We start from the raw sequence: 26,023 nt of genomic DNA, 5'->3' as shown, positions 1-26,023 counted from the left end.
TAGGGCACCCTGCAGCCGGACAGTTCCATTTTTAGCTCATGTGTAAATGAGAGTTTCACTGCTCAGAAAAAAACGTTTGAAGAGTTCAGTGAGATGGCATTATGTTTCCAGAATGGGGCACCATCCCCAGGCAGGCAGCTGTGTCGTCCAAGAGGGTGTAGGGACAGGAACTATGCATGTGAGCCAATGTGTCATGGGAGCGAGGTCACCCGGGACAGTTTTTCCTGGGGTCTTGGCTCCCAGGAAGCACAGAGCCAAATGGTGATGTCAGCTTCCCATTGTGGAGGCTGTTCTGCTGTGATTTTTCAGTTTCCACCCATATTTCATTGTTGGACTCTCGTCATTCCGTTTATGTTTCAGTGTTGTCAGTACTCAGTACTGTAGCACGTGGGTTTGGGATTTAAAATCTAAGCCACCTCAAATCCTTCCTGGAAGCAGGTCATATGTAAGAGCATCTGTAGGGGATGAGGCTGCAGGGCGAGAATTGTGCCCTTTAAGAGTGTGCAGAGTCCCTCTGGTGAGCAGTAGGCCCAGTGGGCTCTCTCCACTTCGACCCTCTGCAGGGTCCCCATGGAATTCCCAAATGTTCAGCTAGCTTTCATATCTTCTGTTTTTTTTTTTTAAGATTTTATTTATTTATTCATGAGAGACAGAGAGAGAGAGAGAGAGGCAGAGACACAGGCAGAGGGAGCAGCAGGCTCCATGCAGGGAGCCTGACGTGGGACTCGATCCTGGGTCTCCAGGATCAGGCCCTGGGATGAAGGCGGCGCTAAACCGCTGAGCCACCCGGGCTGCCCCTATTTTTAACCAGAAGTGGTTGCATGTAACCCATGTCCTTGGAGGAATTAGAGTGCCACACAGCACAGGCTCTGGGCAGCACACAGAGGTCAGCTAGGGCCTCCCTACCCCTCAGAGATTTAGGAAGCCTTTGGCTCAAACCCCCTCAGCCACACACGTGTAAGCCTTCCCACCCTCTGGTCTCTCATAGTCCTGCAGCCACCAACACCCTCCCACCACCGCCCCCCCCACACACACACACACCCGTTTTCAGTTCTTGGCCCTTGTGCATAATCTCTGCATGGCCTGGTAGGAACGCAGATGGAAACTCAGTCCCTTCCCATGTTTCCACCTAAAAAGTCCACTTGCACCATATAAGGAAAGAGTTGAAGGAACATTTCCTAAAGATTGGGCGGGGGGTGGGGGGGGTATGAGGAAGGCCTCCTCTCCCATCTCTATTGTCCCTTTCCTTCTTTCCCCACACTCTGCCACTCCCAAAATTCCCGCAGAAAGAGCAGGGCAGCTTTCCCTAACCACCTCTGGAGACCTGCCAGTCTCTGTCTCCACAGAGCCCAGCTCACATTCCTGCTTTAACAAAGCATTTTTGCAACTGTCAGTGAAGATCAGGTTCAACTACATAGTAAAGAAAAACCCCAGAGAGACGCTCATTTCCCTCTCAAGTAGGGAAGCCTGGATGAAGGTCAGGTGCTCCACAAAGCACCAGACCCAAGCCTCTACCCGCTCCATGCTCTGCTGCCCCTACTATGGGACTCATCCTTGTGGTCCAAGATAGCTGCTGGAGCTCCAGCCATCACATCCATGTTTCAGGAAGCACAGCAGAGGAAGGTATGCCCCCTTTCCTTTTAAGAGACACCTTCCTGGAAATCCAGCATGCTGCTTTCATTTCTATGTCCTTCTCCACAATTTAGCCACATTGGCCATGCCTAGCTGCCAGGGCCTGTAACTAGACCAAGGGGAAAATGGGTACTGTCCAAAGCCCTCTCAACCCCAGACGATCCCAGGTGTTAGCTGTTAAACTAAGGAAAGCTGTTGTACACACCACCAAAACATCTTGGCAGTGGAGTTTCTTACGCCCTACATGGGGAGGCCAACTCCTCTACAGCTGACAGGGCAGGCTGCAGGAGTACAGAGAAGTAACCCTGCTGGTTGCGGAAACTCTTGGCCCAAGCTGACCCTGAGCTGCACGAGCCTTAAAGAATGGGGAAGGGATTTACGGAGATAGAAAAAGAGGAAAAGAGAATTCCAAACCAACGGAACAGCCCGGCTGAGGCCAAGAGCAAGGGGTTCTTGTCGCTCTGAGGTCTGAGGACCCACCTGGGCTGCTGCGGGGCAGGCGCCCCCATCTCAGAATGCCCCACCAGTGATTCTAGGGGGTAGGGTTTGAGGAGATCTCTGGGGTTGGGAACTTCCCTGAGTCTGGGGACTTGTCCGAGTATCTAAGCATAAGTGGAGACAAGCCGGCAAAAACACCTGGGAGCACGAGGCAAAGCAGGGTGGGGAGGGGAAGGAATCCGCTCCCTCCTTCCCTCCAGTTGCTGCCACGGGGGGAATGGGGCCCAGTAATACCAGATCTGTTTTAAGAAGCCAGAAATCCAGATTTGTACATAAAACCTCCCAATGTGTCCGTGGGGACCCAGAAGACAAACGAACCAGAACCTTGGTATGAGTGAAGCAAAACACGTTTTGTGAGCCCTTGGGCCGCAGCAGCCAGCTCTGGACCCTGACCCGCACTGCAGCCTGGTTCTGGCGGGGAACGCTTTAGTGGGCGTTCTATCCAGAGAGAAGGGGGTGTACAGAGTGTGCTCAAGGTACATTTTTCCTTGGCCTACTTCCCCCAAAGGGTCCTAGGGTTCAGACCAGATGGAGATTTGTAAGTAAAAAAGAAAGCTCTTGGCCATTGAAGGCTAGAGATCCTCACCAACTGTTCCTGTTTTTCACATCGAGACATGGAGGCTCGTACAGCAGAGGAGGCTTGTCCAAAGCCACAAAGCCATTCGGGCAGAGCCTAAACCCAGACTTGGGGCTCTGACTCCCAGCCCAGTGCTCCCTCTATCAGGGAGCCTAAAATAGAAGGCTGACCTTTTTGTGGTATTTCTGTGCTTGACAAATGCCAGAGAGTTACTCATGAGTTCATCCTCCCAGAATAACTGGCAGAATGGGGCCAGAGGGCAGCAGGAAGACCCCAGCCTGCCCCCGTTACACCCTTGCTCCTGGAAAGCAGGAGATGTGGCTGGCCCTCGGCGCAGGCCAGCCTGCTTCAGGAGTGCTGCGCGGGGGCCCAGCTCTGGGGAGGTTCTTGGGGAGCCCAGGGGAGAGGATGTTGGAGGCCAGTACAGATCTGATCCCAGGGGTGCCCCAGGGACCCGGGAGCTTGAGCCTCTCCAGCTCGCGTCCCTGCCTTCATCCTCCCTTCTATTTCTGGTACAAAATAACAATCATCATAGGAATCTTGACAAAATTCAGAAAAGCACAAAAACTAAAACTAAAACTCATGTAATAAAACCACCTAGTTCTCCCATGACTTTAGCTTTGATCCTTGCAATCTGTTTGCTCAGCTCTGCACAAGGAGGGAGGCAGAGCTGGAACTTTTTCTTTTCTTTTTTCTTTTCTTTTCTTTTTTCTTTCTTTCTTTCTTTCTTTCTTTTTCTTTCTCTTTCTTTACAATAGGAATATGTGGGATGTGCTTTTTCTAATCTTTTCTCATTTACTGTCTTGAGTATTTTCTTCCACAGTTAATCTTCTCTCACACCAGCATGTTTAGCCACAGCAAAGGATTTCACCACCTACACGTATTCGAATTCATTTGGCCTTTCCCCCACTGCTGGGCCTTTCGAGTCTCCAGCTCCCTGGTACACACACCAGTGCTTTGGACCTCGTATCACTCACTCTGGAGATCCGTCCACAGTGCCATCCACAGCATAAAGTTCTAGGCGTGAAGTCAGTCAGATGGCGTGAAAAATCGTATGGCCTCTGATACACATTTCACAGGCTGTTTTTGACACATACTCAGGGAGAGCCAAGAATTTTATCTGCTGGAGAAGATCTCAGGGAGGCCTCTCCGCCTGTGCCCTTGTCCCATGATCTCTGGCTGGTCTGTGTTTGCAAGTATTTGGCAGTCCATATGTGTTTGACCCGTGCCCAGAAAGCCTCTTGGCACCTCCACTGAAGCTGGTTCATCAAGAACTGCCTCGCAGGGATGAAGCAAGAGCTGGCCAACAGGCTCTCTGGCCACAGGCACTTCTAAGTTCTTTCCAGAGCCTTTCTGGCCCTCTGACATGTCAGACTGGCTCTCAAAGTGGCCGCCGCCTCGATTGGGGAAGGAGCCCCTTGAAATGACAGGGAGAATCTGGGCACCTGGCAACAAAAGAAAATATCACTGAGCCTTTCTGGGTCCCCAGCGCCGTGGGTGAGGGGAAAGGGGTACAAGAGGTTTTAGCAGCAGCAAGCAAGGGGAAGATGTGCTCAGTTGTCTCTGCTCAGCTAGACCCTGCCAACAGGTGGTATCAGAAGTTGGTGATTTTTTTTGTTTCTGTTTGTTTCTCAGCACAAATAAAAGGTATGTGGCTTGACCCAGATCCATTTCCAAAACGAAGGCACTTCAGTCTCCTGGCTACAATTTCAGCCTCTCGTCGGCTACCCCATACGCCCTGCCCCAGACGTCTTACGGCAATAAACCAGGGCTCTATAGAGCACGTCTTAAGAGAATGGTGACCACCCTGGTGACAGCTATGCCATCCACCATCCCTCTGTTCTGGCTAGTGCCTTGTCGGAGGCATAAAAGGCTTCGACACCGTTGGCGGCCCCTGTGTTCACTGCTCTGATAAATAAGCAGCTCGGGGAAAAGCCATCTTGACATTTTGATTTGTTAAGGTGTGATTCATTTTTGAGTCAAGTTAACAGCTAGTAAATCTGGGGGTTTTACCACTTGAAGTGATTAAGAAGTAAGCAGCCATAAAGCTGGCACTGTGGGGCTGCGGCTGATGGCCCCCTGGGAACCTTCCTGACTGCCGTTCGCAGTTGCCTCGATGTTTGCCGTATGAATCTGAGCCTCCCCCTCCACGACAGACACACACAGTGTATCACATCATGCCTCTTCCTGGGAAGTGCAGCGGGTCAGTCCTGCTGTTCTCCCTACAAGCAGACGTCTGTCTGCACAAACTGGTGGAGGGGGTGGGGGGTGCTGCCCTCCACAAAAGAGAAGCTGGTGAGCTTAACCCACCACGCTGCCACAAGGCCTCACGTCCACTTGCCGTTACATTGCAAAACCCAGATGGCCTGGCTCAGGGTGTACGTAAAGACCTGGCTTGCCTGAGGGGAGGAGGATGAGGAAGACACAGGCCTCCAGTGAAGCAATGAGGAAGTCACAGCAATAAAAAGCAGAGCATAAAAAAATACAGTCAGTGATATTGTAATAGCGTTGTCGTGGGACGGATGGGAGCTACGCTGTGAACACGGCATAATGTAGAAACTTGACAAGTCACTAAGTTGGGCACCTGAAACCAAGGTCACAATGTGTGTCAGCCATTCTCAAAAAAAAAAAAGCAAAGTTAAATAAAATAACTAAATAGATAATAAAATAAAGTACAACACAATAAAACAGTAGAGACTTGGCTTTTGGAGAGTTAATGCTTAGACAAAAATAACTTCACACAAACATTAATACAAAATAGCCCCCACCCCACCCCGCAGTGGCCTGGTACGGGGACCCACTAGTCCTAAGGGGGCGGGGGGTGAAGCAGCAGATCCCCACCCCCCAGCTAGGCCCAGGTTTGCCCACAGGTAGGTGAAGGGAAGGGGGCTTAGGACGTACTCGGTGTGTCACTTCGGCCAGAGAGTAAAATCTTTGAGGCTTTATGGGCCACACGGCAAATAGTGCTGCCAGTGTAGCTTGAAAGCAGCCACAGACTGTGTATGCAACCAGAGGGCCATGCCTGTGTTCCAGTGAAACTTCATTTACAAAACAGTGAGCCATAGTTTGCTGACCACTGCCCTCTGCTCCACACCCTGCCTTCCTGAGTTCTGAGGAAAGCAAGGTGAGAGCCTAGGGAACCTTCTGGAAGGGGCATCCCCATGAAGTTCAGCCAGCATAGGCGGCACAAATGGAGTTTGGGGCTGGCTGGGGTGAGTGTGCTCAGGGAGTGGAGAGGTGTGACGTCATTGGCCAGGAGTGTTGGGATCCCCACCCTCAGCCAGGAGAACATGGAACATGCCCCCACCCCCACCCCCCAGCCCAACCCCCCACTCCAGTTTGGTGCCACTTCTGAGTTGCGGGGCAAGCATCAGGCTCCACAGAGCACCCTGACTGTGGTCCTGCCTAGCATGTAGGGACCCAGGCAGAAGCCACCACGGTCCATGTAGTCCCCTGGGGTCATCAACAAGGCGTTTGCTCCATATAGGAGCTTTCCTGTATTGAGTGAATAAAACCAGAAGACAGAGCCCTTTAGAAAAGCAGAGTGTGGAAAGGACAGAAAGTGATGGTTTGCAGAAAAGGGGCTCCCAGATGGGCTCGTTCAGATGGGCCTCCGCTCGTCATAAAGAATACTCCACTCTCGCCGTGTGCCAAGCCCTGTGCCCCACTGTCCCCCCCCCCCCCCCCCCCCCCCGCCCAGTATAGTGCGGCGATGATAACTTAGTGAGGACACTCTCCGCTAACAGTAGGGGTGGCGCTAGGCATGTATTCCAGTGTTTCCAGGTCTGAGCGTCTCCAAAGTGTGGTGCTCCCCCACTCCCTGGTGCCGGGAAGGCCACAGGCCCAGTGTTGCTCCAAGGGCCATGTGGAACGCTGCAATTGGGAGCTTTTCACCAGAGCTTTTGTTCCTCCTACACCAACTCACCAGAGCCTCCAGAGCTGAGCAAACTCTGTGGCAGGGAAAGTCTTTGGGGCTCTTCCCCTCCTGCCCAGTGCCCTGCCTTTGACAACTCAGATGCATTAGCGGACCCCCAAGATTTTGCTGTGAGGATGTCTCGAGTGCCTGTGTGAACTTCACCAAGATGCCTCTAAAGCCCCAAGGCTGCATGTCCCCTTCAAGGGCACAGCCAGCCCGTTGCTGAGCCAGCATCGGGGACTCAGATTTATGGCTCCCAGCCCTCAGCTCTATGGCCGGCTGCACCCTCTTCCTTGAAACAGCTTTGAAGTATGTCCAGGTCAGGCCCATGTCCAGAGAGGTCAGCTGGGACTCTTCAAGGGGCTGAATTGGGTTGGTTAGTGGAGCCTTCACATTAAGGTCTCTAGCCCCACCTTTGAGGGTGTGGCTGGCTTGCCCTGTGGCGTCTCACATGGAATTGGGGAGTGTGGCACCCCCTCCCGCTAGGCCAGCTGTGTCTTCCTGCTTGGTCACCTCACCACCTATCTTGCAGGCTTTGCCGTGGCCCAGTGCATAAACCAGCACAGCTCACCATCCCTGTCCTCGCCATCTGCCAGTGGGAGCCCCAGCGGGAGCACCAGCCACTGTGACTCTGGAGGCGCCAGCTCGTCATCCACCCCTTCCGCTACCCAGAGCCCATCAGGTATTGGCCACATGACGTGGTGTGGGGGGCGGGCTTCGGGGAACTCTGTGATCCCTCCATGCCAAAACTGCTGACCCCCAGCTCCTCCTTGCCACCGGGTTTGGGGACACTGCCGCTTGGGGTTCCGCGTTCGTTCTGCTGTGACGTCACACACAGGCTGGCTGGTGTAGCTCCCGGCATGGGAGGAGTCACTCCTTTTGCAGGCTGGCCCTCCGAGAAAGGCCTTCCCTGACTGCAGAGCTGGAGGGGTGGATGGCTGCCGAGCCTGAATCTGCCCCATTATCACCTCCCCGAGGAGGGGTCTCCCAGACAGGATTGTTTGAACCTGGCAAAAGAATCGTGTGCCTGCTAATTTTTTCTTTCCTTCATAACATACCAGTTTTCTCTGTAAATGTTCGGTGCATTCCAGTCGTCTGTGACCAAGTGTACACCTTTTGAGAGTCTGCTAGGATGTGCTAGAGTCCCATCTCGCCTTCCTGGACCTCATACAAGTGCAGGCATGGCACGGACAGACCCCATGAGCGAGGCGGCCACAGTGAGAGGACTGAGCGGGTGCCCCCTGTGTTCTCAGCCACATGAGCCCCTCCAACGTGAGTGCCTCATTGTGTCATGTGAGAGCCCAGAGAGGTACCAGGCTTTTTTCCTGAACCATGTGGCCACGCAGTGCAGCCAGAGGAGCAGGGCCCAAGGAGGGGTGCTTGGATGTCCTGGAGGGTGAGTGAGGCTCCATGGCCCAGCAGCACAGCCCCTGGTTCCAGAGGGCCCTGGGTGTGTCTGATTTGGGAGGCCCCCAGTGATTCTGGTCTGCACCCACATTTGGGTACTGTTGCTGTCCTTTGCTGTTCCTTCAGGGTCCCATCCAGAGCCCTCACCTATCGTATTTCACAGGCACCTGAACTCCTCTTAGGTGGCGGATCTGGAGGTCAGGATAAAAGCCATGTGCCAGGGCATGAACCCCAGTGGTGCCAGGAAGCTACAGGCCCCTGGCTCCCAATGCCTCAACACTGGACCGCAAGATCTCCTTTGGTGGCCGCACCCCTCCAGGATCATCAGCTTCCTCATTCCCCAGCAAAGGGTTAACTCCACGTGGTCTCCATGCCTGCTGCCTGCAGCCCCCCACCCCCGCTAGAGCATCCATTACATCCGTCTCTATCGACATTGACATTGATGTCCCGAGGCCCAGGCAGCAGGGTCACCCTCACATCACCTCACTTAGACCCTCTACCACTTGGCACCTGCTCCCCACCCCGCGCCAGCTGGGGGGATATGGCCGCCTTGTCTGAGCCTGAGCTGAGATTGGCTGCAGGTGTTGCTGGACTGTTCCCAGGCCCACAGTGGGGCATTCAGATGGAGCTTTCCCCAGAAGCCGAGAACAGCCCTCCGCCTCCCTCTGCAGCCTCATCTCACGCTGGCTGTGGGAACTGAAGGGCAGGGCTGTGTGTTCATGTGCTTGTGTGTGCACCCACGTGCTGCCTGCATGTGTGTGCACGCTTCTGTGTCTGTGTTGTGTGCACCCCAACACACATGTACTTGAATTGCATTTTGGGTGAAGGTCTTTTCCTGGTGGAGCTATGTATGCATTTCTTTCATGCTTAAGAAGGTACGGACAGCAGCTAAGCAAACAAATGAGCCATGTACTTCTTTGCCTAAAACTAAAGCCAACAAAGACCCACAATCATCAAAATCAGGTCTGTACCGGCAGGTGTTCTCCTGAGCAAGGCCCCTGGGGCTTTGGCTCTGTACCTTCCCCTAGAGGCTCAGGGTCCCCACGATGCAAAGTTCTTTTCCCTTGGCCTCCCTCAGCCCCTCTGTCCCCACCCCCCCACCCCCTGCATGGTGCCAGCGACCTGTCTTCTCATCTCAGAAATGCAGGGGCTGTCAGCCTGGCTGTCAGGTAGCCAGGCGGTTCTAGTCGATAAGTGATGGTCGGGCTCTCCTGGGTGTCTGCCCCCGTTCTGTGCGTCCCTGGCAGGACTGCAGAGGCAAGTGTGCAAGTCCCCATTTTTTATGCTGCCTGACAGTAAAAGCCTGAGGCCCAGCCTGTCTGTCCGAATCTCTGCAGACACTGAAATTACTCACCCCCTGATGAAGGGCCAGCCTATCAGGCAGCTTGTACTTCACTCTGAACTGAGGACCTAGTTTTTGATCCCTAGAAAGAGAAAGCATCATAACCCACACGCTCCTCCCTGTCACAGGGACCCGGCTACAGGAGTCAGCTTCATCCCCAGGACCACAGGCTGGGGTGGCAGGTCTTGGGAGGGCCACCATTCACTTGGTCTCTCAATGGCAAACGTCCAGGCCAGGCTCCAGCTTCCTGGGTCCGTCCAGAGAACAGTACTTGAGGTTTCTGTGTTCCTCATAAGGGCAGGTCTACCTGGATGGTTCCACCATCACCAGGCCGTGCTCAGGAAGTGAAGGATGGAAGGGAGGCAGGTTTTGTCAGGATGAGTGCTCTTCGGCCAGTTTCCTGATTTGATGTCGGCCCGGAGTGGTGGCTCAGTGTTTAGGCTTCTGATTGGCACGGGCTGGCCCCGTGCTGCCTCCTCACCAGACTTTTCAACCGCAGGGCCTGGCCACAGTCGGCCTGAGGCGGCATCCTTGGAGGGCCAGCTGGGCAGCAGGACAAGCCAGGGCCTCTCCACACAGCCCACCCAGCCTGGACAGCAGAAACAGCTGCGGCCCAGTCAAGGGGCCACTTGTCCTCCAAGTGGTTTTTGAGGACACAGAGCTGAATCAGAAGCATTCCTATCCCTGTACGTCCAGAGCCTCTGAGTCCAGGAAGTTCCCAGTGTGGAGAGCAGCTGCCAGGCCCTTTGCAGCCAGAATTAGCTCCCTTGGCCTCTTCGCTCTCAAAGCCACACTTTGCATGGGCAGGTGTTTGGTTGGGGAAGCAGACGAGAGATGCCGTCCGTCAAGGGATGAGACAGGCCCAGCTTTCTATGTCTCTGTGGTTTTGAAACCCAGAATTATCCAAGGATATCCCTGAAAGCCAGGGGTGAGCCTTACGCTATCCTAGCAGTAGCTAGAGCACGGGCACCTGCTGCATAGTGTCCCAAGAGGTGTACCGCCCCAGAGCACCTCCTAATCCCCCCGTGTGCCAGGCACTGTGCTCATAAACACTTGACAGACATCCCCTCACTGAGACTTGACATCCTGCACCTCACGCTGTACAGGGGAAGACACGGGAGCTTGGAAAGATCATACAACCTGGCCACGACAGTGCAGCTAGGAAGCAGAGACGCCCACACCTGAGCCCCAGCCTTGGCAACTCCCCAACCCCTGTTCCACCCTCCCATGTAAGCCAGCAGAATATCCACGCAGCTGCTAATTCTGTCTCTGGGTGCCTCCGTGCGGCATCCCAGAGACCTGGGCCTCAGGGTCAGGTCTCCACTGGGGGCAGCCCGTGAAGTACATACATTTCTCCTTCCAGTGTGCATGACTGCTCTAGATCCCCAATGAAAAGCCACAGCCCTTTCACAGAGACCCTAGTGACTGCAGTCCCAGTCAACCAAGACTGGGCTCTGTGGCCCCTGTGGACAGGATCCCGGGAGTCCCCCCAAATCAGTAACAGACCCCAGATGGCCCGACCTCCTCTGCCAGCCCAAGTGGGTTCATGCTCCCAATGAGGACATAAAACTCTATTGTTATGAGGTTGTCCTCCACCTCCACTGTCTGTCCAGCCCAGGGAACCTCGAGTTCTCTGCCTGGGTTTGCAAGAAGCACTTGTTTATCACAAATAGAGATTTTCTCAGCTGCCCTGTGACCTTGAGTCTGAGTGACTCAGGTTTTGTGGATATCAGACCTTATCTCACTAGGGTCTCTCCAAGGGTGGCCCTCACGTCCGCCCTCTGTCTGCATCTTATCTACGCCAGCCTTGGGTCCCCTATCTCTGCTGTACTAACTTTTTCTAACCAAACAGGTTTTTGCTACGTGCAATGCCAGAGACAGAGGGTAGTACAGTGTGGAACACACAGGCTAGCAACAAAGGAAAGGTACAAGGGGCTCCAGCAGCACAGAAGAGCTGCAGGAGGGCCCGGCGGGCTCCCAGGGGCCACAGCACTGGAGATGGAAGCCAAAGGCAGAGGGGTTAATTAGGAGGGTGGCCTTTGGGTCTCACACAGCCCCCCTCCCACCCCCACCCCAGCTGTACCCGGCATCTGGTAGGAGACAAGTTGATTCCTTTTCCTGGTCTCCCTGGGGTCTACCTATAAATCCTGCCCTTCCACATACAGACCACAAGGGGCAGTTTATTTTTGAGGAACAGCCCATGTGCCTGTGGGGGCCCAGGCCTCTGGCCTAGTGCTGGCAGAGGACCCCTCACCACAGGGGGCAGGAACCTGCCCAGGGGTCACTGCTTTGCCCTCTATGCTGTGAGCAGCTACTTCTGAGTCTCCTTCACATGCCAGGGACAGAGTGTGGATGCTTGTGAGCAGCTTTTTCACAAGCGCTAGACTCCAGATCAGGGCCACAAGACACCCACAGCTGAAGGAAAGATCACAGCTGAAATCCCTGATAACCAAAGAAACCAACTAGAAGGAGTTGAGAGCCAGGATATTTTACTTTCATCGTTATAATTATTTACCTGTTAAGGCTGTGCAGAAGGTATTACTGTCCAGTTTTAACACCTGGTGTGCGAATTGACCTGTTCCCCTTGTCCTTGAAAGAAAGTACAGTGAGACTACCCTAAGCCTTCCTGGGGGAAGCTGGTGCCCTGGTCCATGGCAACGTCCTGGGACCTGGTGTGTCATCCACTTGTCCATTGCAGCTGCCCTGCTAGGCCTTAGCTTGCTCCCCACTGAGAAAATCACAGGGTTGGAATTAGCAGGATTTGGGGTTTTCTTTTTTTTTTTTTTTTTTTGCCTTAAACAGTTTATGGCTTTGAGAAGCTGAAATTGCAGAGGACATATGGCAGGAAAGAGAAAATAGACCCAATTTGGCACCAAATGTCGGGCCAGTAGGAATACTTTAGAAAACCTTTTTAGGTTACAGCTGTCACACACACGTGCGCGTGTGCACGCACACACAGGCAAATACACACTCATGCACACCCAGTGCACACGCTCACACACGTACTCTGTGTGGGGCTCAGATAAGAGAACTCTTCAGGGTACTAGAGCTCTGCGACCGGCTCTGTTGTGTTTCACACACGGTCTGGGTGAGCTGCTTTGAAAAAAGAACACTGTTAAAAAATGAAGTCAGCGTGACAGCCAGCCTGCTCTTTCCGTCGTCCGTTTTTAAGGCTCGTAGAATTATGAGCACTTTGACCTTCCCCCAAGGTTTTATAGGTAGAAGGAACGATTTGGCTCCTGGAGGTCCAGTGTCGAGGCCTGGCAGGGGTGGGGTCCTACTTTCCACATCCTCACCTGGTCCCTGGGCTGTCTGAACACATGACGTTCACCCCAGCGCACGGTTCCTTCCCTGTGCAGTGGGAGCCAGACAGCCCGAGACTGACCCCATGTCACCAAACTCAGTTCCAAACTCAGAACAAAGCATGCTCTTTTCTCCCCAGTTTTCTCCATAGCACTAATTTTTTTTTTTAACCATGGTAAAATACACATACCGTAAAATGTACCGTCTTTCAACAACTGTTTAAGTATCCAGCCCCGCGCCATGGGGTATATTCACCTTGTGTTCTATGGCATTAATTTTCAGCTTTGCTTGAATTCCGAGTTTGTGTCAGAGATGACGGTTCCTTCCTTCCCAGGGAGATGCTCCTAACGTTTTTGTTTCAGCTGATTAGAACCCACCCTGGCCACTCAGCACCTGGTCTCAGGCCTCCCTGCTGTGGCTCGGTCTCGGTTTCCAAAGGTTCAGACCAGCAGACCAGGCGCCCCGCGGCTGGGGAGGGGTCCTGGAGTGCCTCGCCCGTCCAGGGCTTTCCCAGCCTTTCCCAGAACTGGCTGAGCTGCGCTCTTGGCTCCAGTGTGGTGACGTCAGTATCCACAGGCCTCATCAGTTGGGCTCAGAAACCTGCTGGATTCACGAGCCGGCTTGGCTCCCGTCCCCCAACCACACAGCCTTCCCTCCTCAGACAGGCCCAGAGACGCAGGGCCTTCGCCCTCACTGCTGGTTCGCCTGTGGAACTGACCGGCAGCTCTGTCCTTCTGCCCCTGGAGGTTTCTCTCCGACAGACACCACGTGTTGCTGACGACCCTGAGTCTTTCCTTTCCAACAGGACTGAACCTTTGCTGTCTTTACCCTCGACTGAGCCCCACGAGTGAGCACACAATTTGATCCCTAGCTGTTGTGACAGTGCTCATCCTGGTGGGGCCGAGTGGGGGGTCTCACCCGCTTGGGGGGGGGGGGGCCGTGTCTCCCCCTCCCCCAGCTGTCACAAGCACCTGCCGGGGGCCCCGCCACACTTCCCTCGCGCTCTCGTCCGTGCTTGGCGTCCGTCACTGCGCTGTACCCCTCTCCGTGTCACCTTTCTCTGTCCCATTGTTAAAGGCTTTCTATGACCTGTCGCTGTGTTTCCCTCTAGTCAGGAGTGGCAGGAAAGGACGCCGGCGAGTGTTCAGCCTGTCGGAGGCCGACAGTCACGGCGGCCACTGGGTTTAGTGCTTCGAACGGCAGCTGTCGCGGCAACTCTCGCAGGCAACTCAGGCAGGTCTCGTCCGTTAGCCTGCTCGGCCCACACGGCAAGCCCGGCCTCGCTAGGCCTCGGGGGACCATCTCCCCAGCTTCCCCGATGCCCGTTCTTCCATCCCCTTCCGGCCTCACCTGGGCTGGGGACCAGATCCCCAGGCCCCGAGCCTCGAGCAGCCTGGAAACACTGTCCTTCTCCAGGGACTACCAAGCTGGTGGGGTTCTCCAGCCCAGCCCCTGGGGCGGCGGGGGTGGGGGGGGGCCTGGGTTAAGCCATCAGGGTTGAGCAGTGGAATTTGCAAAAAAACAGCCAGGAAGTCAGCTAGGTTCTTTTTTTCTTCCCCACCCACCACTGCCCCCCAGCCCTGCTCAAAGCCCCGTAGTAGATTTAGTCCCACCTCAGCCAGGAGCCAAAGCCATCAACCTGACAGGCACAAGTGGGGGCCACTCCACCGTCCCCCACTCTTATATCCAGTGCTCCAGGGTGGCCGCTGATGCTGGTCTATGGGCTGCTGACCCAAGCCTGCATGCCTGAGGCAGCGTAGGGCCCCTTGCTGTGGCCTGCCCCTCCTTCATCCCCTTGCTCCCTTTAGAGTTTCCCTTGTGGGCCTCCCACTTGCCAATCAGGAGCCTTTTGCGTTCTTTTGCATTTTGAAGCTGCTTCCTCTGAGCTCTGCTTCTTCCCTGCTATGCTCTGCTCCCCCACCCCCACCCCGCGACCACCACTCAGTTCCCCTCTCCCAGCCTGAGTGCAGCAACCCCAAAGGTTTCCTGGAAACTGTCACTTGGCAAGAGCCAGCTGAGCCCCTGCCCCAAAGCCAGAGATCAGCTTCTGGAGGGTACTGACTGGGGACCTGGGGACCTGCTGCCTCAGTCTTACCTATGGGCAAAGCTGCGGGAGGCTGAGCATCTCTCACGGAAACCTGGACACCCAGGACTCTCCACTCTTCTCCCTGGCTCCTGGCCAGGAAACCAGAATGTTCTTCAAATCTCTCATTCTCAGCCAGGCCCCTACCTGTGGCCTCTGAGCCAGAAACACCAGCAGGCAGGCAAAACCAAGGGCTCAGCAGTTACCTTTGCCCTGAACGAGAAAGTGTGTCCTGGTTGGATTATTTTCCTCTGGTGAAAAAGTTCTTTTTCATCCCCCTGGGCCCCTGGAATGGATATATTTGTAGACCACATTCAGGAAGCACTTCTTAGTTTATTTTTTTTTTAAGTTTTATTTATTTATGATAGTCACACAGAGAGAGAGAGAGAGAGGCAGAGACACAGGCAGAGGGAGAAGCAGGCTCCATGCACCGGGAGCCCGACGTGGGATTCGATCCTGGGTCTCCAGGATCGTGCCCTGGGCCAAAGGCAGGCGCCAAACCACTGCGCCACCCAGGGATCCCAGCACTTCTTAGTTTTTAAAAAAAAAAAAATCTAGAGCTGGGGGGTGATGAGTGAGAGGTTATTTTTTTCCTATAAAAAATCGAAAAAGGCTATTTTTAAGGCGAAAAACCCCCTAGAGCCTTTTAATAAAATTGTTGGTTCTTTTCTCAAGGAAGAAACCAATTTTGTGTGTGTGTGGTATTGTTTGTTGTTTTTTTAATATATTTGATGGCACATTTCCCTTATCCTTGATGATGCTCATTACTGAAAACCCCATCATGGACCAGGGAAAGAGATTTGCCAGCTCTTTTGAATATCTGCATGCAAATGCAGACTTGAGCAAAGAGGGAATTCTTACATAGAAGTTTCATGGGAACGTGAAGGAAATGCTTGGCAGCTCTGTCTCCAGATGGCACAGAAGTGCCATCTGGAGACGTGGCATTTCTGAGCTGCCTTGTCAGCAGCTGAGCTTACGTGTGGATCCATAGGTGCATAGGCCCGTAGGCGTGCCCACCCTCACGGGAGCAGGCGAGCCCCCACAGGGACCCACGTGCTCCGAGGAGCAGCAGACAGATCTCACGGGACCAAAGTGGGAGCCTGCACGTGGAAGGCCGCCCATGCTGCAGGGATGTCCTTGCTGAATGGAGCAAATTCAGTGAGATTCAGAGAAACCAGAGTGCGCGTGGAGTGTTTGTTTACTCAGCGTTTCTGGGCTCAGCTCATACCCCAAATCACATTTTCCACTAGTGCTCACCACCACCCCTGCCCGCCCACCCCCGGAGCAAGGACAGACCCAAAGCCCCATGCAGTGGTTTTTCTCTGGGCCTTATTTCTCTTTTTTTTTAAAAAGAACAAAAACAAAAACAAAACACAATGATAATAAAAGGAAGGAAAACCAAAAGGCCTTAGGAAGGAGTCATCCGGGATCTTTGAGAGCTGGCCTTGCCCAGGAGCCTTGAGGGAAGAAATGCCGTCGTATTCTCTGGGAAACTCAGTCTGTTGCTTGTGCTTTCTCTCCACGGTGGGGATTCTCTTCCTCTCCCGCATCCCATTCTCTATGCCCTTCGGTTTTCTTTTGCTCTTGGTTTTCCCGTTCTCTCGCTGTATGTTTAGTTTGCAGTTCTGTTTTGTTTTGGCTTAACTTTAAAGAGGAAAAAAAAAATACCAATCTAACTTGAATCACATCAAACAGAACCTATTGACCATCCTTCCCAGGGTCCAGAGAGGTTTCCGACTCACGGCTCGACACCCCGTCATCAGTATCTTCTGCTGATGCCTTGTCACCCCCAAGATCTGTACAAACGAGAGATTTGCTTTCTGAGCGAGATGCGCTGGGCCTTCTTGTCGATGCTTTCAGATTACTGGTGCTTAAAGCCTGGAAAATGCTTTTCCACTGTGAGCGCCAATCTCCGCTCTGTTCCTATCCAGGCAGACTTGCCATTGGAAAGCAGATAAGCCATTTGTCTGTAATCTAATCAAGGATTTTGAAAAGCATCAGAAAAAGAAATTGCCACTCCAAAAATAACCGCACTGGGCGGAGCCTCAGCCTGCCTTCCTCCTGCCTGGTGGTTTCTCTCCGTGACCCCTGTAAGGGACACTCAGGATGGGAATGGCCCCCTTCTGGGTGCTAACTGAACTCCTAGAGAAGGAGCAGGAGACAAACCACGGTCTGAGGTTTTGGTTTGGTTTTGCAAGCTGAAAAGTTCCATAGACTTCCTTTTTATTGGTGTTTTGTTTTGTTTTGTTTTGTTTTAATATCACAATGAGTTCCCTCTTGGACAAATGCTACCAAGTGTAGGCTCTGGAGATGGCCTGAAGTGATAAGCACACCCAAGCCCATTTCCTCCCTAAACACGTATTGAATCCCTGGGCAGGTGGTCCAAGACTCTCCCTAACGGAGAGCCCGCCTGGGCCACTTCCTGGCGACATAATCTGCCCATTGATTTTGCACAAGCCCCTAATTGTTCTCTCACATCCCAAGTCAGGGGAACCCTGGGCCCTGGCCGATTTCTCCCCAGGCCCAGGTAAGACTGGATTTACCAGCTCCTGTGTCCCCAGAAGGAGGAAGTGGAGACAAGGTGTCCCCCCAGCACCACCATCTCCCACCCAGATTTCCCCGGTGTCCAGGACGGGAGCAGAGGGTGCCAGCGTGAGCAGACTAGCTCGGGACTAAGTGTACCCTTGTTCTTTCTCCCCCCACCCAGATGACCCCATAACTATGGAACAGCCTCCACCTAATCTTCCCAGCCAGTTGGTGATCGTCAACGAAACGGAAGCAGATGCCAGGCCCAGCAGGAGCCTGGCAAGGAGCGCAGACGTAGAGACAGTCAACCTGTCCCCCAGCCTCATCCCCGCCCAGCAGCCCACCATCTCCCTGCTCTGTGAGGACACTGCCGACACACTGAGCGTGGAGTCGCTGACCCTCGTCCCTCCCGTCGACCCCCACAGCCTCCACACCCTCACTGGGATCCCTCCACCACCCACACCGGCCGTAGTGGGCACAGTGAAGCCAGGCAAGGAGGCCGCAGGCCCAGAGCCGGCGGGCCCCGCCGAGCACTGAGCGGGCACCGTGTGGCCTCCCCTTGTGTGTGTGGCCCCGCTGGTAGGGACCCGGTACAGCTCAGAGACACATGGGGAGCACCCGCAGCCCCCTGTGGCCCCAGTCACCACCGCTGCCGTCTTTCCTTGCACTCTTTTACTCCGTTTGAATTCCTGTTTCACTCTGCACCTCTCGGAGAGCAGGCTGGACCTGGTGGAGAACGTGGTGAGCCCGAATGACGAGGTGCTGCCTTGGGGAGGAGCTTGGCCTCCTGGTCTCAGAGCCCCATGACCCCGGGGTGGCAGGACCCCCACCCCCTCTCTCCATCAGCCAGCCGCTCCAGTCTGGAAGCTTCTTGGCCATCACACCCAGTGTGCACGGAACAATTGGACCAAGTCACTTTGGGTAGAGATTTGTAGAGAAACAAACTTCGATAAGCATCTCCTTTGGATATTTATTTCCGCTTTTGGCAGCAGATGAAAAGCATTTATTTAAAAAGTGTTTAAAAAGAAAAAAAAAAGTCCAAAAAAATCCTCAACCCTTAAGCTTTGACGTCATGCTAACAGTATAATATTACTGTAAAGATTTCATTTTCGTTTTTCCTCGAACTTCCCAGTGTTTTGTTCAGGAGCTCTTAGTTTGGCTTTCCCCGTTTCCTTACCTCTCTGCCACTCGCTAACTCTGCAAGCCTGTGGAATGATAAAGTACCTTCCTGGAAAGTTTAGATTATTTTTTAAACAAAGATAAAGGAGATACATGTATTCTCAGGTACACCCAGAGCTGAGAGAGCCAAATGTTTCTCTGTCCTGGTAGCCAAGGCGCCCGTCGTTTCTCGAAAAATCTTCCCAGGAAAGGGGCCAGTGCAGCCAGCTCCCCTCTCAGGACCCATCCTTCATCTCTCTGGACTCAAACCAGTCCGGACGGCATCCTGGCGTCACCTTCAGTTGTTGCCACCTCTCTTTGTCTGGAAAGAACCATTTGGGACCACGTAGACTCTGGCCCTGTGACCATGATGTGGGGAAAAAAAAGCCGCAGAGGCCATCCTCCATGGCCACATGTGTGCGCACAGGCTGGTATGCGGGGCGACACCCAGGGGCCAGGTCCCACCTGCTGCAGGGTCATGTCCCGTCTCGACCTTGTCCCGGGAGCTCAAATGTGCCGCTCTCCCTCTCAGCCACTGCTGCAGAGACACAGGCTTATTTTTCAAATGAAAACTCCACGGTTGCTTCCTTTGAGCTGCACGCACGTGCAGGCCAGTTCTCCGACAAATCTCATCGAGCACCTCCGCCGTCCCTCCACTTAGCCAGGCACAGCCACACGACCCTCGCCTCTCTCTGGTCAGCACTAAGAATCTCCAAACTTTCTTCCCTGTGTGCCCGCCAGGAGTGCCAGCACACGGGCCCGGCTATCGGGGTGGCCCCGGAAGGCGCTCCGAGTGCTCACCCTCTGCCTAGTCAAAGAAAGAAACTCGGTGGTCCTGCAGAGAGGGCTGTGGTCCCCGTGGGGACAGGGCTGTCTGTCATCAGAAGCCCTTTGCGTAGGTGTGCCCACCCAGCTTCAACGGGGGAGGGACCTGGCTCAGAAAAGAAGGCCATGTAGGCAGAAATTTCAGGGATATCGGGGGGCAGGGATAAGCCGTGACCATCACGAGAGCCCCCCCTCCCAGGGAGGAGAGGCAGGTGGGGTGGAAGAAGGGGCCAGCGGGTCAATGAGGAGAAAGGACAGGTCATCGGGCCGCAGGTGCCAGCCGCCGGCCGCACGTTCCACTTGATCTTTTGCTTGGACGTCAGAGCAGGCCGGCACTCTGGCCTAGCAGTGGCTCCGGGGCAGCAGAGATGCTGGAAGGCAAGTCATCTCCCAGCCCAGTGGCGTTACCGTAAAGAGCAAGCCCCTGCGGGTGGACCCAAGCCCCTCTCTGGGCCCCCCAGCCTGCCATCTGAAACCCGTGGCTCCGATTGTCATCACAGTGCCCGAGCCGTGAGGAGGAGAAGTTGGGGACAGTGTGGCCGGAGGAGCCCGGCAGCCTTGCCAGGGCCCAGACAGTGCAGCGCTCAGCCCAGCCTCCGGGACCAGTTGAACAAAAGGTGCCGGTTGCCGAGGACAGGATTGTCCCCGAGCGGGGCCTGCAGTGTTGGTCCTGCAGCTCACCCCAATGGGCCATGAGGGGTGGGACGGGCGCTGCCCTGACCCCGGGCGAGCAGGAGGCGTACATACATCCTCGGGTGAGGATGGGGTCTGGAGGCGCCTTGGCTCTGATGAAGGACCTGCCTTGCTAGGTCGTGACCGTCCTGGTGGCAGTGGGCACACTGAGTCTTCAGGAGCACCCCCAAAACCTAACCACAGGGCCGCCTCTCGCTGAAGGTCAGACGGGGTGAGGCCAAGAGGTCTCTCGGGGACCAGCCCCAAAGCCGCAGCAAGAATGTGGGGGCGGGAGGAGGGCCTTCTCCGCTACCTTCGCCTCCACCCACCCTGTCTGCCACCTGCCCAGCCCGTTAGCAAGCGCCCCTCCCCAGGCAGGAGTGAAGAGACATACCTCTTTAAAGACATACACTAGATTTTTCTAAGGTCTCAAGATGCACTGTTAAGTACAAAGGCACGGCGCGAACGGATACTCATCTTCTCTAGATGCAATAAATAAGAAATATTTAATGTAGTCTTGTTGACGTTGGGCATAAGCTATCAGGGTTCCTTATGTTCCTCTGAGGTGAAAATATGTAAATAATTCTCGTCCCAAGGAAGAGCCAGGGTTGGGAAACCCTCATGCTTCTGGGCCAAGGGCCCGTTCCAGGGAAATACCTGCTCTCGCCAGCGTGACTCATGTTCTGTGGGCACTGAACACGAGGGTGGAAATGAAAACTGGAACTTCCTGGTAAATTTGAACTTGGCAATAAAAGAGAAAAAGTTACCAAGGATGTGGCTGCTGCTCCGTGGTGCTGGGGTAGGGAGGCTGTGGCCCAGCTGTGGGAAGGTTCTCTGCAGCCTGACCCCATGGCCCCTGGCAGCTGCTCAGTGGCCTGCAGTGGCCCCAGGGCCTCTCCCTGCCCCCACCCAGGTAGTCCCCTCCCCAGCTCCCGACGGGGTGGGGGTGGGGAGCATGGCGGGAAAGCTCAGGTGCAGCTGGCTGCCCTGAGAGGGTGCTCCAGGCCCAGCCAGCCGCAGTGAGCCCCGTCCGTGCTGTGTGCATCCCCCCACCCCGTGGGCAAGCCTCAGGTCCTGCATCCGTGGGGTGTGGTCGTGACAGGCCTAACCCCGTGGGGCAAGCACACGGCCTGGGCCAGGAGGGCCAGGGAGCCTCGGCGTCACTGCTCCCTCGTGCTGCGGGGCCAGGGAAGTGGGAGCCCAGGGCTCCCCAGCGGGGACAGTCTGGTGAAGTCTGTACTGGGGCAGGCACTGTCCCGGAACACATCGACACGCACCCCTGGAAACAGAATGGGTTCACAGGTTCTCCGGCTTAAACCCGGCGCAGAAGCAGGCAGGGGCTTCTGGGCCTTGAGGTAAAACCCGAACTGAGCCCAGAACATAAACGGGACACGCGCCTCGTGCCAAGAGTCGAGGCGTTTCTGGCAGAAGGTGGCGGCTGCTGCTGAGGGTGGGCTCAGTTCCCCGATGTCTGCCCGTGAGGCCCGGGGCTGCGCAGGCATGGGGGGCGGTCCCTGGGCCGAGCTTGGATCCTGCCACCAGGGTCCGTCCCGGATGCCCAGCGCCGGGCCAGGCCTGCCACCTCACCGGTCCCCAGAGTCGCCCTGCCTCGCAAGCACGTGGGCACTCACGCGTTTCCGTAACCTCAGTTTAGAAAAAGGAACTTGCTTGGAGGATACTCCGGGAGAAGGGGGACGACAGACCTGGGGAGTGAGGGGCGGGCAGCCCTAGGGACAGCAGCTGTTGGGGACCCCCTCCAGAGGGTCTCCGGGCCAGCCGAGGGCCAGGCCTGCAGGGTGTGGAGAGAGGCCCAGGGAAGTGGGGGGCAGAGGGCAGGTGCCGGCAACATGGCGTTGCCTCCGCGCACATGAGCCCCCGGAGGCCCAGTGGGGCCCAGCCACCTTCCCGGGGCCCCAGGTGCACGTTCCAGGCCCGTGTGCTCGTGCTGCGCACGCCACCCACCCAGGACCCTGGCCGCCGGGCCAAGTGCCCCTGGGAAGGGGGGGTGAAGCAGTGGTTCGCAGGCTTCGGGCGCTGGAACCATCTGGAGCTCTTGTTCCCGAACACAGCCGTGCGCTGCAGCCGGCCATGGAGGGGCTGCTCCGTGAGCAGTGGTGCTTAGGGCAATGCCGGCGTCGCGGGAGGCGAATCTGGAGCGAGACTCACGCTCGGCAGGCTTGTGGCCGTGGCCATGTCCCCTCCCTGCCGCCAGGGTCTCGTCTGCAAAGTGAGGACAGGACTGAGCCTGCCTCGTGGGTCGTCAGGCGGAGTGCTCAGCTCAGGGCAGGGGCCTGGGGCCCTGGGGGGCGCTCTGGGCGTGACACCTTTGGTGATGGCTTCCCCTACCCCCTTCCTAGCCCAGGTGCAAACCCAGGACCTGGGGCTCAGGCCCCCAGGAGTGGAGCTCGTGCAGTGGGGCTCGTGCAGTGACCTGGGACTAGTCGCTTTACATTGGCGTCCTGGGTTCCTGTGTGTAAGGCAGTGAGGAGCCCCCGCACCAGATTCAGAGGCCGCACCGGGGTGCCCTGCACCCTTGGGGTGCCTCGCGGGAGTCCAACAGGAGGTGAGGCCTTCCGGGGCCCTGCCTCTTGGAGGCGCCTGGCAGGCCTGTCCCTGCCTCTTCCCTCACCGGACGGCACCCGGCAGGTGGAGGAGCAGGTGAGGGTGGGCGGGCAGCGTCCTCCCGGCCCATGACCTCAGGTCCCGCATTCAGGGAAGCCGACTTCCCGGCCGGCTGCCTGCTGGAAACCCCCTTCCCCTCCTGTCCTGACACCTCGTGGCACTTCAGAGCCCTGGGAAAAAACCCTCCACAGCTAAAGTGCTTCTCTCCAAAGGAAGGTAGGTCTGAATCAGCAAGACGGGAACACGTGGGGCTTCCCAGGAATGTACTGGAGTGTGCAGAGCTGGGCAGGGAGTTGGGGGCACTACATGAGGCCTCCCCTGCCCTTCAGGCACCTCACCCACCCCAGGACCTTAGCACAGCCGCTCTGGCCCCTGCCCGCCCTCCCCCCGGGCCACATCCCCCCGGCGCAGCCTGATTTCCCCGCAGACGCTGCCCGCCTGGACACACCTGAACTGTCACTTCCCCGACTCCTGACTGACCTCGTAGACTCTACGTGTTTTGAAAGGGAGAGACTTGACCGCTGGAAACCAAAACACAAAACCAGCACCACTTACTGTATTTGTTTCCCGGAGCCGCGCCGTAACAAGTGTCCACTCACGGGGTGGCTCGCAGCAGCAGCAGCAGCAGCGTGTTCGCACTGGTCTGCAGCCCGGGGGTCTGAGATCAAGGGGTCGGCTGAGCTGGTTTCCTCTGGGGGCTCAGGGAGCATCCGTCCCCCCCCCCCCCCCCCCCGCTCCTGGTTCCTGGTGTGGCTGGTGGTCCTGGCTTTCCTGACGCACAGCCGCCCTCTCCAGTCTCTGCCTGTGTCTTCTCACGGCCCCGCCTCCCCCTGCCCCTCTGGGTCAGACCGCCCTTCTCTCCGGGACCCCGTCTGACCCACGCTGATCTCGCCTAGAGGTGCTAAGCTTCATTACATCTCCAAAGACCGTGTTCCCTAATGAGGTCACTCTCCCAGGTGCTGGCAGTCAGGATACAGACATATCTTTTTGGCGGGGACCAAAAATACAGCAGGTCACCATTCAACCTGCTATATTTGCCGGAAATTAAAGATCCCCTACAAGTATGTACAAGACAAGCAAGTCCAAGTGGTTAAATTTGAACCACCTCCCATTACCTCCCACGGGCTCTGGGCCCACAGCCCACCCTCTCTCTGTAATCGGGAGACCAGCTCGTGTTTGGGACCTGCTAGCACCCAACCAAGACTTTCTCTCCGACGGGATCACAAGGGCTGATCGAAGAGAAGCAGCAGCTCACTCTGGGACTCCGTGTTTGAAGGGTGTGTCCTTGTGCCCTTTCAAATCTCTCGACCACCAGACGGCAGGTTCTGCTGTGGCACACACACACCACGGGTCACAGCGTGGTGCCAGCCATGGGTTTGTTTGGGGGTTTTGTTTGTTTTGTTTTCCATCTTCCTTCTCTGGTAGACTCACCTGAAGGCCGGATTGTGTCTTATTTGACCCAGTCTCCCCAAGGCTGGGTACCTGGCATGCTATCACTGAATGTGTGTTGGATGGATGGATGGAGGATGGATGGTGGGATAGATGGATGGATGATGAATGGTGGAGGATGGATGGTGGATGGATGGAGGGATGGATGGTGGATGGATGGAGGGATGGATGGATGGTGGAGAATGGATGATGGATGGATGGATGGTGGAGGATTGATGGATGGATGATGGATGGATGGATGGATGGATGGATGGAGGATGGATGGATGTGACATGGATGGATGGAGGATGGATGGATGGTGGAGAATGAATGATAGATGGATGGTGAAGGATGGATGGATGATGGATGGATGGATGGATGGATGGATGGATGGATAGATGGAGGATATATGGTGGAGGATTGATGGATGGATGGATGGATGGTGGAGAATGAATGATGGATGGATGGTGGATGTGGGAGGATGATGGAGAACGGATGATGGATGGATGGAGGATGGATGGATGGTGGATGATGGTGGGTGGACAGTGGGTGGATGGATGCAGGATGGATGCTGGATAATGGATGCATGGTGGGTAGATGGTGGATGGATGGATGGATGGATGGACGGATGGAAGGATGGAATGGATGGATGGATGGATGGATGGATGGATGGAGCCATTCTTGGACATAGTCCCCAGTTCCATTCATGTGTCTGTGCCCATTGCCACAGCCTTGAGGCTCATCCTATTTGTCTTCGGTCTGGGGTCTTGCAGGCCCTCCCAAGGCCAGCCAGAGACCTTTGAAAGAATCTGCCGGGGCGAGTTGACAAGGACAGGAGCATTCAAGAGCTCGACTTTGCCACCATTAGAAATTGTGTCCCCCGGCCCTCCGCAGGTGTCTGAGCTGGGACAGTTGCTGCTAATCTGTCCCTGTTTGCATGGAAGCCTCACGTAGGACCGCGTGGCTTCAGAGCTGGCAGACCAGGTTCAAGGCCGCTCGGCCTTGAGCACATGACTGCACCAGGACCGGCCCTGGCAGGGGCCTCAGTCGTGTGGTGAAGACAAGTCAGCTGGGCCCTCAGCACCCGGCCTGGCCCGGAGCCCCTTGCCAGTCCCTGCCATCAAGGAGAGACTTCGGAAAGTACCCGCTGCCCAGGCCCCTCGCAGGTGCCTCGAGCCAGTGCCTCTGGTGGGGGACTGAGCCATGGAATCCTTTTATGGTGCTCAGGTGACCGAAGGGCAGTCAGGACGGGAACAAGCCTTGGCCACGCTCTGTCCCTCACGGCAGCCATATCCAGAAGGCCTGAGCTCTTTCCTGGGACAGGCCCGGTGCCCCCACCTTCCTTCCGAGCACCCCTCCCCCACCTCTGCACCTGCAGCAGCTACTCCTCCGGCCTTCCCAGCACCGCGGGCTTGTCACCTGCCAGAGCCGTTCCAGAGTCAATCCCCTGCTTGCTTCCATCAGCATCCGCTCGCTTCCTTCCTGGCACTTGTCACCTCGAATTACTTCTGTTTGTTTAATATGTTCCAAATGCCATGTTTTTAGCACGAAGAACGCTGAGAGAAGAGCCAGAGGTGAGGCTGTGGGTGCCAACTGGTTGTTCAGGAGGTGACCCCAGTAAGCAGGGGTGGGAGCAGGGACAGTGTGGTGGGTGCGGGGAGAAGGGAGAGGAGGCCAGCACACAGGGTGCGGCCGGACCGGCTACTGCTGCGGGCACCCGGCGCCCGGGCCCCGCTGGATCCTCCGCAGAACCCCACAGAACCACCTTGCGACCACCTCGGGGAGCACAGGAGGTCGGGTCCCACCACCGACTCTCCCACCCTGTTGGTTTCGGGCTGCAAAGGGCCTGGCATCCCCCAGCCGCCCTGCATGGGGCCCACGTCATCCCAGGCCAGCCATCCTTGGGCCGAAGACGGGCGCTCGGGAGCTCGGGCGCTGGCGGGCAGGTGCCCAGCCTCAGGCGGGTGCACACCACTGGCCCACTACCCAGGGCAACCCACCGGCAGGTTCCGTGCGGCCTGAGCAGGCTTCTAA

At 55.9% G+C, this 26,023-nt stretch overlaps 1 protein-coding gene across 8 annotated transcripts in view; it reads left to right on the top strand.

Moving 5' to 3' along the window:
* Positions 1 to 20,710, top strand: part of CLEC16A (C-type lectin domain containing 16A) — a 196,347-nt gene extending 175,637 nt beyond the window's left edge. For 5 of the 8 annotated variants that reach the window (XM_038540371.1, XM_038540367.1, XM_038540368.1 and 2 more), the window contains 2 exons: positions 7,156 to 7,305; positions 17,466 to 20,710. In XM_038540371.1, coding sequence (XP_038396299.1) covers positions 7,156 to 7,305; positions 17,466 to 17,821 — 506 coding nt within the window. In that variant the 3' untranslated portion in view covers positions 17,822 to 20,710. Of the gene's footprint in view, positions 1 to 7,155; positions 7,306 to 13,786; positions 13,909 to 17,465 lie in introns of those variants that run through there. The other 3 variants (XM_038540372.1, XM_038540370.1, XM_038540375.1) reach the window with 3 other exon arrangements.
* Positions 20,711 to 26,023: the final 5,313 nt, after the last annotated feature.

This window comes from Canis lupus, chromosome 6 (genome assembly GCF_011100685.1).
Source record: "Canis lupus familiaris isolate Mischka breed German Shepherd chromosome 6, alternate assembly UU_Cfam_GSD_1.0, whole genome shotgun sequence".
Classification (NCBI taxonomy): domain Eukaryota; kingdom Metazoa; phylum Chordata; class Mammalia; order Carnivora; family Canidae; genus Canis; species Canis lupus.
This window is presented reverse-complemented; position numbering and strand designations above follow the sequence as displayed.